This window comes from Gadus morhua, chromosome 2, assembly GCF_902167405.1.
Source record: "Gadus morhua chromosome 2, gadMor3.0, whole genome shotgun sequence".
NCBI lineage: Eukaryota > Metazoa > Chordata > Actinopteri > Gadiformes > Gadidae > Gadus > Gadus morhua.
In genome coordinates, this window is record NC_044049.1 from 24021638 (window position 1) to 24034517 (window position 12880).

A 12880-nucleotide genomic window follows, 5' to 3' on the forward strand; every position below is an offset into this window, starting at 1 on the left:
GAGAGAAGGCTATTTAAATATATTAAAGATTTGCGTGAGAATCTGTATCTCTCCAGCAAAAAGTCATCCGGATATAGCCGTGGTCTCTCTCCCGGTGGATTGCACGAATAATTGGCGCTCCGGTATCAAAAGGGCATGCCATTGTGAACACATGGACTCTGCGGTGAACGCAGCTTTAAATCCCCAAAACCGGGTTATGTTCCAAACTTAACCTGCACAAAACCTGGTCCGACCAGGTTTGATTCAGAGCATATGTTGCTATAGTAACTAACATACCGTGTTCATTTTGGAACGGAAACCCTAGGGTTACCGCAAACCCTGGGTTAATTTGCCCGGTTATATGATAAAACCGGCTTTGTGGAATACCCCTCTGCATCAATCATCAAAACATTTTTGAGATCTGTTTTAAAACAGTTTGTCTTTTTGACACATAAAAACTAACGTTTTTTATAAAATGTCATCAACTTATTCATCAACAAGTCATTGGATATATTAATATCAGAAAATAATGAAGAAAAAATTATATATAGAGACTGGGAATCGATCCCCAGTCCCAACGGCGGCGGCGTGCATATCCTCTCCACACGGCGGCGGCGTAGCTTCTCCACACGTTCATTTCACACGTTGTTATCCTTCTCCAGGGAATCCTGGCACTATCCACTTATGGCGAGTGGATAGTGCCAGGATTCCCTGGAGAAGGATAACAACGTGTGAAATGAACGTGTGGAGCTGCTACGCCGCCGCCGTGTGGAGAGGATATGCACGCCGCCGCCGTTGGGACTGGGGTTCGATTCCCATATATATATAATTTTTTTCTTCATTATTTTCTGGTATTAATATATCTAATGACTTGTTGATGAATAAGTTGATGACATTTTTATAAAAAACGTTCGTTTTTATGTGTTAAAAAGACAAACTGTTTTAAAACAGATCTCGCCAATTATTCGTGCAATCCACCGGGAGAGATTTATAAGACCACGGCTATATCCGGATGACTTTTTGCTGGAGAGATGGATTCTCACGCAAATCTTTAATATATTTAAATAGCCTTCTCCACAGTAGCGTGCAGTGAATACATTAACGCCTCGACATGTTTCGATTGGTAGTGATTTTCACCTCTTGATATTGATTTATTTTCATTTTGAAAGAAACGACACATCTCTCGCACATCTCAACGCCATCTCTCGTTCGGTTGTTTAGAACTGAAAATCCGGTTCCCAGGACAACATGACATTTTCACTTTCAAGCGGCCCGTTTCCCCATTTCGATCAGGGTTTCCATGATCCATAAATCACTTCTTTATAGGTTTGGCGTGGACGCGCACAACCCTGTGTTAACCAACCCTGTGTTGATTGAACTAATGCATAACCGGTGCCGTGGAACCGACAGCTCTGGTTTAGTTGGCACAGGCTCACTCAACCTAGAGTTCAGCGTTAACTCTGTTTGTTAAACGTCCGTTCGTGGAATACCCCCCAGGCCTATACCCCCTAGGCTATATTATTCACTTACCCTTTTTCAAAAGTTGTAGTTAATATATAAATCAATGTAACAATGTAAATGATCACAATGGAATTTCTTTGATGAAACAGAAAACATTTGTGAATTAACAACCGCATTTATCTGTGTTTCAAAGTAAATTTTAAGCATCAACCATACAAATGTTGAATTTGAGAAGGCAAGAAAGAAGAAAAACATTATCGGGCAGATAGAAGACTTAATTGTAGTCACTAGTTGTAAGCCAACATGTATTATTTTGGCAGACGGCCAAACAAAAGCTTTGATTGTAGTCATCCAATAAGGGTCTGGCAAAGCATAAAAACGTGGAACTGGAACATTGTTTATTTAAAGATGCAGAACATGCATAACAACATATTTAAAGATGCAAAACATGCAAAAAAAAAGTTTAAATAGCAGCAAAAAATTAGGCATAACCAAAACAGGGGGACTGGATGATTCCTGATATCATCGAATCAGAGAAGGATTCAAATGTGTTGTGTAGCGGCAACTTTAGAATCATAGCACAGGTGTTTGCTTCCGGGAAGACCGTGACAGTGTGCAAAAAGTTTATAGTTGGCTCTCCTGGGAATCCCAGGGGAGGAACTCTGTCTGCCCCAGTGACGAACATGAGGAGCTGGTTCAGCGTCACTCTGTTCTCCGTGTCCTCCACCACCAAAACAGCATCTCCAGCTGCAATGTAAAAGATAAGACTTCAGTCAATATAATTACTCAAGGCAAATGTTGGGATTTCTGTGACCTACATTTTTTATTGTGGACCAAAATGTCTGACGGGATAAAAGAAAGTCAGAAGTCTGTACACCGCTAGGCTCCCTATGAACAACTCAGTTAAGAAGGCAATCTATCGGGCGTAGTGGATAGAGCGCGTACCATATTGGCTCCGGTGTTCGTTGCAGTGGGCGCAACGTTTGATGAAACTTAAACGTCCTCAGGCACAGTTGGTTGCCATGCCCTATTTCATCAATTCCCATTTTTCATTTCAAGTTACCAAAGTATGCATACCTTCAACATCGATGAGCCAGTCCCTCCAGTAGCCAACTGCCCGCTCCTCCTCTGACCTGCGTGAGCTCCCTCGAACCGAGTAGTTGACTGCAAACATATGCATCACCTGCTCTGCTGTCAGTGGGGCAGGGGGTCCACCTGAAAACAGCCTTCTAAAAGCAGTGCTCCCTACTGCCGCCTGCAGCACCCCCAAGCACTCCAAACCTTGCCGCAATCTTTGAAAGAAATTCCAAAAGATTGTATTAGTGACATTACTACTTGAATAGGAAAACAGTGCCTTTTTAGGTTTAAAACATTATTTTAAAAGATTAGGGTCGTGGAATAATTACATTTGGCATTGTTTTAACAAATCCCATGAAAACCTACCTTACTCAAAGTAACAAAGGAAAAATTAATGTCAGCAGTAGGGGAGCGATCTGGTAAGTGATCTCCTGTATAACACTGTTAAGACTGTGGCCGTAGTTTTTGCATTCTGTTGCGTTTGTGTGTGTGGCTTTGTGTTTCTTGTCGATCTCCTATGTAAATAGGAGTGTGCCATTCCTGGGTGGGGATTGGGCCACTCATTTCGGCCGGGGACGGTGATTGGCCGAGGCAGGAAACCCCAACAGGAATAAAAGGAGTCAAGATGGCCACCGTGGCAGCCAACACTTCCATCCTCCTCCAACAAGCCACATGTTTACTAAGTCCTGTATTTCAGTTTAGAAGTTTCTCTGTGAAATAGTAGGGTTGGGCTGCTATATCGGTGTGTATTGTTTTCTCTTGTTATTATTAGAAAGGGAGCTGAGTTGATTGTTGATTGTCCATTTTGTTTCAGATAGGGAAGTTTGGTTTGTTATTTTGGACTGGCCCCACTCTGAAGCCTACCTTACTTACGTTGATAATATTGTGTGAAAAAATCCTGTTTTCGGTTAAAACTGAATAACGTGTGTGCTCGTGGCTACTTGGGAGTTGGGGAAGGTGGGGGTTTTTCATGTTGCGTCCTAGGCCCCTAGAATGGGGCGTAACACCCTGCCTACCTGCTTGACCTGGTTTATGCAGTGCATTAAGCAGACACTTTTCATATTAAATGAATCTACATATTGGGCTAAAATGATAAACACTTACTGTTGGAGAGGGACATGTAGTCGGTTGTCCAAATAGAACTTTAGCGCAGACTCCACAACCTCATCCCTGTCTGTCATCGTTCTGATAACCGTCAGGGATCCCAATAGCGCCAGATTTGAGGCTGCACTGGCTATAGCAGCATGGACCTCCAGTATGGATGATGCCTGTTTGATCTGTAAGGAAAAGATAGTTATTGAGTCCTTAAGAAATAATGACACAACTCTATGACCATTAAGTTCCATCAAATGTGTTAAAATATATTAGACAACCAGTATGTTCAAATAACTTGACATATTTTTGAAGGTGGATCCATTAATGATCTGAACTGTGCAAGCAAATTATTATATGGTCTTCAAAAGGAGGAATATTTCTTTCATTCATTTGTAACTTGCCCTCAGGATCTGACTCCTCAGTTCCTCGTCATCGATCTCCATCACATCAACAGGGGGAGCTGGTTCCCCTGTGAGCTGGCAGAGCAGTCTCGCTGAAAAGACATGGGGCCCCACTCCTCCATGGACAATACAAATGGAGATCATCTTGCCAATGGTGACATAGGTCCCCCGGTTAAGTCCTGAAAGTACAAACAACATTTTAAATATTGTAGGAAAGTTTCAAAGTTTTTTAATGTACTGGTACCTGAGGTTGAAAACCAATATAACTTTGCTAGGATATCTTATTACCTTGTACATGTTTGGGCCATTTTTTTTATATACGTTTGTGTGTCTGCAATGTCCTGTCATCAACATACCAATGGAATCCAGGCTTAGGTGCTTGCTGTCTTCTGGTCCAACGAAGAATCTGGATGCCAGAATTGCCCTCATAAGAAGGGTTAGGAACTCCCTTGTTGGTCCCCCAGTGTCGACGGAACCTTCTCTGGACCCGTCTAGTGTGTCCATGAACACCACATCTATTTTACATGTCGGGTTAAATGCCCTCCTCTGTACTGTTCTAATTGCACTCTGCAAAATGTCTGACCTAACTACGTTAAAACAGTTTGCAGTTGGGGTCAGCTCGGCTACATTTGCACGTAGTGCCTGCAAGATATTTTTCATGCCTTGCAGGGAATCTGATCTGGGTGGAGAAGGGGATCTGGGTGGGGAAGGGGATCTCGGTGGAGAAGGGGATCTGGGTGGAGAAGGGGATCTGGGTTGTGGAGAGGAGCCGGGTGGAGAAGGGGATCTGGGTGGAGAAGGGGATCTGGGTTGTGGAGAGGAGCCGGGTGGAGAAGGGGATCTGGGTGGAGAAGGGGATCTGGGTTGTGGAGAGGAGCTGGGTGGAGAAGGGGATCTGGGTTGTGGAGAGGAGCCGGGTGGAGAAGGGGATCTGGGTTGTGGAGAGGAGCCGGGTGGAGAAGGGGATGCAGCCACCCTCGTTACTGCAATGGGTGAATGCTATAAACATAAAATAATAGTGTGTGGTCAGCAAAATCAGTCACATATATTTGAACAAACAAACCAACTACAGACACATGCAGCGTTGTATTTTTAGGTATATATACTGTATATGCTGTATATTACGGCTGTCAAACAATTAATAATTAATTAATCTGATTAATCACAGGGTAGCTGTGGATTAATCATGATTCATAATGATTAATCACCATTCAATATACAGCTCTGGAAAAAATTGAGACCACTGACCACTCCCTGACCACTCAAATGTTCAGTGTCTCGTTTTGCTATTTATCGGCATATGTTTGAGTAGAATGAACATTTTGGTTTTATACTATAAACTACCGAAAACATGTCTACCAAATTCGCATTAAGAATATAATCATTAAGAGCATTTCCATTAAGTAATGTAGAGATGAAGATTTAAGAAAAATCCAGACTGGTCTCTTAATGTTTAACAGAGCTGTATGCCCAAAACATTCAAATTTTCTCTATACATTGGTGTAGGAACCGAAAACAGAATAAAAGGGGGTGGATATATCACTCTATCTATAAATCAAGGAAAGACCTTGATTGGCCCTTCAGTATATACCTGGCCAGAGATTGACAGTCATTTTTCTCATTTGTCATTGCAATTTTTCTTTCTTTTTTTGATTTGTGTGTTGTATTTGTGCTACGATCACTGCCGAAAATCAAACAAAGCAGACAATGTTTCTCCTCCTGTTGCTCAAGGTCAGTATGGTTGTAATTACTATGGCTTTCTTCTTGTAGCACTTTAACTACCATTCCTATGCATTAGATTTAATTTGAATAACTCTTAGATCTCGCTTGCTTTACCGTTTGCTCTTCATCCTGGGTCAGGTCTACTTCTCCATCAGACAAGTCCTGTAAACATATCTAGAGTTAAAAAAATGCTGGACCTTGTTAACTGGGGTGCACACAGTTAAGTATACTTTCCAATCTGTTAACCCTTCAGAAGTTTTAGTGAATTAAATACATATGCCTTCTAATCATAAATGATGTATGTTGGCTATGGAGAGAAAATAATTTTGATTTACTGGATAAATTTGTCATCCTTACTATAAGGTGGTATCTAATTTACTATTTGCCAGTTTATTGTACTATTTCATTTACTGTATGTCACGGATAATAACAGCTTAGTTAAGTAAACTTACCAGCATTCCTTCATCCTCATCACTTGTCTGATTTGATGTTCCAGATGCATAAAGGGTGAGATTACACACAAAACAATAGTTATAATTTATTTGTATTGTGCACTTCAAATACATCACTAAGTGCATGACAATTTCTCATGTATGCTTTTGTGCAGAGAAAGGGAAAACACCATTAATTATTTTCTCTTGGAACTCACTCTCTATCTATCTAATCTATTTTGTACAACAACAGAAAAATTCAATAAAGAACAATACTTAACCTCAGGGCGAATATATAGAGCCGAACGACCCAACACTCCACTGGAACGTAATTGTTCAGGGGTTTTCTCCTCAAGGGAGATCAGGACCCTGTGGCGGTTAACTTTGCAGAACTGAAAGTTTCTCCTCTCCATTTGGGGGTAAACTGACTTTAAGTAGGCGACAAAGCCAGCAGCAGTCAGGCCCTTTGGAACCTGCCATGTTTTAACAGGTTCAGCTGAAAAACACATGAAAAACAACAACAAAGTCAAATGGATTCTGGTTTAATAATACAATGAGCCTTCATCTAATAGAACATGAAAGACTAATTTGTTTATTACCTTGCCGGCAGTTGAAAAGCAACTGATGATTCTGCAACAGGCAAATCCTCATGGACCATGTGCTCTGCTGCTGAATAGTCCTTAATGACACAAAAAAGAGAACAAGCACACAACATAGTACAGTTCAAATCTTGTTTTTAAAAAGAACACATTTCATGTGATATTAATCATAATCAGTCCTTTGATTCTTCACTGTATTATAATAATTAGGGCTGTCAAATTAATGTGTTAATTTAGATTAATAATGATTTGACCTGTTGTTGGACTTTCTGTCCTGTGAAACCTACACATGTTCTAGTGTGGTACTGAGATGGTTGGCGGATAGACACAAGGGGAAAGAGAAATATTGTTGTTGTTTTTTGTGGAGGTGAGGTGTAAGAGTAGCCTTGATAACCTTGTTAGTTAAACCTTGTTAGCTATTTCATTTGCATTACCTCAGGAACCTCTGCACATTGGCACATTTACATTTATACTCAAAGTCATATTTTTTTTTTAATAGACAAGTCACTAAAAAACGGAGAGTTACATGTAGTATAGTATGTTATCTTTATTCTAATAGTTTAATTATATTTTATTTCAAATTGGTACATTTATTGTATGCATACTCTTGTAGCACTCTCTTTTCCCACTGTACTGCTGGTCACTGCGAATTTCTCCTAAGGGGGATTAATAAAGGAATATCTTATCTTATCAAAAAAATGAATGTTTGCTGACAATTCCAAAGAATTGGTTCACTGGGCACCGGTTCTGAATAGGAACCGGCGCTCGATTCTCATCCCTAATGACCTCTCTTATGTTTTCTGTGACGTTGTAATCTATCTTGAGCAAAAAATAATATGTAGATCACATTTTTACTCACGTCCTGCTGGAGTCGGTCCCCATTGTTCCAATGCTACAGAACATAACAAAGATGTAGATTAACATAAATATGACAGGTTATGTATGAAAAGTTGTGTTAAAAGAGATGTACTGTATAAATATACATGGCTGTGTAAATGTTATCAAGCAAAACATTTTATTTTTGTATTCTTCTTAAGGGTGGAGTCAGCTATTGTGGAGAACGTTTCTTGTGAAGATCACTTTGTCAGAATCTGTGAATATCTCCTCATGAGCCGCTACCTGTCCTTACTGTGTGTGTGTGCTAAACAAAACAACATTGTTATTACGACACCTTGGCTCTGTAAACTTGCATGTTAACAGGCATGTTGCCAGCTATGGTGGGCCCCTTTGTTTACATACCCTTTGTCTACATACAAGTTTACAGAGCCTTGGCTGTGTATTAACAACATTAGATTTTCTTGGTCACAGCAGTCAACACTATCAGAGTGCATAATAATAAGAACCACCAACCAAGATGATTGATAGTCATTTAATCAACTATACGTAGGAAAAGTTTAGCTTTGGCTCACATATGCTCACTAAAAAAAATCTGTACTGGAACTGAAAAAGTAACGGAATAGTGACATTTGCTTACCTGCTGGTGCAGTTCTGCAGGTGGCTCTGCAAAAGATGCAACGGAACTGCAGAGTTACACCTGCAGCACATCTCCTGAGGGTAGAGATGCCCCACGTCGTCCTCCTTAAATGTAATGTACAGAAATGATGGTGTATCACAGCTAAATTTAACATGTAAACAAAAGAGAGATTATAAGGTATTTCTTACATTTTCAACCTCCTTTAAAGTGATGTTATGCTGCATGGGGACTATATAGGCCACTGCCTTATTTAGGCTGCTGTTGTTTTTCAGAAAGCTCACTGTATAGCCCCCTGCAGGCATAGGAATGTCAATCAGATCCCTGCTGCGGCAGCTCCTCATGATCTTGAATCCTCCCGCTAGTTTTAGGGGTGGAAAAACATCTTCTAAGACTGCAATGAATTGCCCAGATGTGCATCGCACATCTGGGAAGATGACTTGTTTTGTTCCAAGGCCAGCTGCCTGGAGGCTGGAGGTCTCCTCTACCGTTGGAATTTGAATTTGGACTGTAGAGGCACAACAAAAAAACCTATGCCCCCATGGTTGTGCAAAATCTTTTTTCTTTTTTTTGTAGGGCTGAAAAAGCCTTCCAAGACCCGCCCTAACAGTGTCAGGGCGGTTGAGTTGATGAAGGGAGGGGAATGAGGGGAAGGCAGGTGGGGTGGCTTGAGGCAGGGAGGGGAAGGCAGGTGGGTAGGCTTGAGGCAGGGAGGGGAAGGCAGGTGGGGTGGCTTGAGGCAGGGAGGGGAAGGCAGGTGGGTAGGCTTGAGGCAGGGAGGGGAAGGCAGGTGGGGTGGCTTGAGGCAGGGAGGGGAAGGCAGGTGGGGTGGCTTGAGGCAGTGAGGGGAAGGCAGGTGGGGTGGCTTGAGGCAGTGAGGGGAAGGCAGGTGGGGTGGCTTGAGGCAGTGAGGGGAAGGCAGGTGGGGTGGCTTGAGGCAGGGAGGGGAAGGCAGGTGGGGTGGCCTGAGGCAGGGAGGGGGCAGGAGGTGGTCCATACTGCTGCAGGAGCTGGCTCAGCTCCGCCATCAATGTTCTCGCCCTGTTTTGAAGAAAATAAAACGGCGGGACCCACATTAAATATTTGTAGTTAATTTTTTAGTTATATATTAATAGGTTTTATTAATGCACACCACTGACAAAGAAAAAAAAAAAAAGACTGTGGGGGTTCCCGACTGATCGAATCATCGACTTTCAGGTGGCAGCCCTAATGTGCACGCAAAATACTTTTGCATCATGGGGTATGCTTTTTAACTGGTAATATCTTTTCTAAATAAATACATGATCTCATGATAGCAGCTAGTAGCCTGACATCTTTATTGGCATATTTAACCTTTATATTTATATCAATAATATATATTGATATATATATATTTACATTTAACCAGTGCATTCTTTAAAAAGTCACACTCAATTTTTTTTTTTACTTCAGCCCTTCCTAGCCATAACATAGGCCTATTCATCTAAATGTAAAATGGTTAAAACTTCTGAAGTTATTGAGCCAAAAAGTTACGGAATAAGATGAAAAACTTTAATAATGATATGAATTGCAATAGTGTAAATTACGACGGAGTAGTAGGGCCACACATGAAGAAAATAAATATTTTTGCCGTGACGAGATTAAAGTCGACACGTCGACTTTAAACTCGAAATGTCGAGAATAAAATTGTAATGTCATGTCGACCATAATCTCGACATTTCGAGATTAAACTCGAAATGTCGAGAATAAAGTTGAAATATTATGTCGACTTTAATCTCGATTGGTCGATTTTAAAGTAAACTCGAAATGTTGAGGATAGTTGAGGCCCTGTGCAGGTCCCGCTCCACAGGGCCTGCACTGAATCCAATGGATGTGTGGATAACTTGGTAAAATTGTATTTCAGAATCGGGTTTAACAATAAAGAGATCCTCGCTGTTTTAGGGCAGAGCCAGTGTGGTGATTAGTGTTGAAAAGCTGAAAAAGTTGTGCGGAAAAATGCGTCTGTTCAGCAGGGGGCCCTGAACAGACGTGTTAATTTACTAGTCGATGTGTCAAAAATATTTTTTTCTTTAATACTCCGTCGTAGTAAATGCTGACTCACCATTCAAAGTCAATTTTATAATATATAGGACAAACTTACCGCTGATCTGAATCTTGTGAATCCGCCATTGCCGTCAATTGCGTGCAGTGCAACAGTCAATGTGAACCTATAAGATGTCTATGATGTGAACGGTCATGTGGGGGGAGGGGGGGGATGCTTCCTTCCTGCAGGCCTACTCATCTGCATAGATGTATTTACAGTAGCCTATCTCCGATTACGAGCACATCATTTTTAATTGTGAATTGGAAATTGCTGCTGTAACAAAAATGAGCTCTGCAGTAGATACGATACAAATCCTAAATGGAGAAAAAACTTTGTATCGTCCATTGAGGTTTTTTTATTTACGACCAGAGCACTTGAATGCGACAAGTCGTAATAACGGGAGCGTGTCTTCCCCGGGTCCTATGTTCCCCGGGTCCTATGTTCCCCTCTTTGTATGAGACTGGGGAACATAGGACCCTTTTTTTTAAAAAAGGGTCCTATGTTCCCCGCTTTTCCCAAAAAGGGTCCTATGTTCCCCGATGTAACTGTCTCAGAGACAGTCTGGACATTACAGAGATTTAAATATGTATTTAACTTAATTGTTTAATTCATGATTTTGTTATTTGTTGAATTCATGATTTTATTATTTGGTTAAAAATGATTGAAGTTGTACTGTTAAAAATAGATATTGTGTCATTGCTTTGTGTTAAGTTTGTTTAAATATCTATCCCAGGGAATTATGGGAAAACGCGCCATCAGAGATATAAAACCAGTCACGGACTCATGGGTTTCAGAAGAAGATGGACTCTGTATTAGGTTTATGGCGCTAACGTTGTCACAGCGTTTTTTCTGTTTATTAAAGTTTACTGTTTTTCAGAGAGAGTTTAAAAGAAAATAAATATTCAAAAAGACATCAGTCAACCCAGTCTCACCAATATGCGTACAGATCGCACGGTTTGACACTTTCAAAATGCGTACAGTACATACGCCAAATGACCTTTTCGCGTGCATACGCAAAACCCAGCATTAACTGAATGGGAAATGCAATATTTTAGGACAGATTCACCATTAAACGTGTTTCTAATGACATTTCTAGCGAGAAATATACTTTTTCCTTGAATAATCTTCAGTCAGTGAATGTGTATGATCTTTATTAATCTTTATTATCTGAATGGGAAATGCAATATTTTAGGACCGATTCACCGTTAAACGTGTTTCCAATAACATTTCTAGCGAGAAATCTACTTTTTACTTGCATAATCTTCAGTCAGTGATTGTGTCTGATCTTTAGTTTTATAGTTATTAGGAAGATTTTATCGGCTCGCATGTTTCAACGACGTCAGGTTGTTAGGGACGCTGCTTTCGCTAAACTATCAGCTCACGTGTTTCCTGCGTTTGTGTTATTAAACCGTTACTTTATGTAACTTTTAATGATATCATCTTGTTAGAAACACGTATATCTGAGAGAGCCAACCCAGTTGCCAAAAGCATACGTTGACGGTGTACGTTTTCGTGAACACTGGATTACGTCGCATTTCAACATAAAATAGCGTTTTATACACACACACACACACACACACACACACACACACACACACACACACACACACACACACACACACACACACACACACACACACACACACACACACACACACACACACACACAATGCATTTCGCTGCTAAATAAATAAATAAATACTAAGGCAGAATAAAGAATAAATTCATTCATCATCATTCAACTTGAACATGTGTTATTACAGTATAGAGTGGTGGAGGGATGACGTATGTTGGCCAACCCGGAAGTGAGCGTCGCCCTGGGTTCCCTTGACAAAAAGCCAACGGGTTTTTCCATTGGATTTTGGATTATTGCAGAAAAATTTGCATCTTTGAAGCACCTCCTCAAAAACTGAAAATAAATAAAAATGACCGTGCTCCAAAGAACGAAATGTAAACCAATGCATTCTGAATGGGAGTGTTTCTCCGATTTTTCCATGCTACACAGAACAAAATGTAAACCCATGCAAAAAAAGACTTCATGGTCATAATAATTTAAATATCATTATTCTCCTCAGTGTGTAGGGTGGTATTCTATTTTTTTCAACGGGGCTGCATCCAGTCACTTGACCGTTATGGTTGCTATGGTGGTTGCTATCGATCGCCCCCTCTAATCTTTACATGGCTCTAAAAATCACGCAGCAAAGGAGCTGCCCTCAATTGTGTGTTTTTTGTCGTAAACTAGGGTCCGATGGTTAAAAAAGAGACAGATATTCCAAGGTATCCTTAAAAGGCAGCTTGGATGGGTTTTTTCTGCAGTTTAGTCTTCTTCTATAACCTATTTTCTAAAGCAAAACACCAAGCTCATTGATTAAACGAGGCAGGGTTATTTGAAACAATTTATTCAATAAATATTTGTGAGAGGTCATTCCTTCTCCTGAGTTTGCTTCCTATTTATGTCTAGTGTACAACCCTACTGTCCACAAGCATCACCCCCCCCTCCCCATATGGATTTGGAGAATTGTTGCCACGTCCCAGTGGTGGAGGTATCATATATATGAAAGACGGCATTCAATTATACTACA

At 40.7% G+C, this 12880-nt stretch overlaps 1 protein-coding gene across 1 annotated transcript; it reads right to left on the minus strand.

The window, feature by feature from the left end:
* Positions 1 to 1815: 1815 nt before the first annotated feature.
* Positions 1816 to 4774, minus strand: LOC115559948 (G2/M phase-specific E3 ubiquitin-protein ligase-like). Its single transcript, XM_030379170.1, has 5 exons — positions 4370 to 4774; positions 4014 to 4192; positions 3622 to 3794; positions 2518 to 2732; positions 1816 to 2187 (listed from the first exon to the last, which is right to left on the minus strand). Exons 1-5 carry the CDS (start codon positions 4671 to 4673, stop codon positions 1922 to 1924), a joined length of 1137 nt encoding a protein of 378 aa, XP_030235030.1. The 5' UTR covers positions 4674 to 4774; the 3' UTR covers positions 1816 to 1921.
* Between the last annotated feature and the right edge of the window lie 8106 nt (positions 4775 to 12880).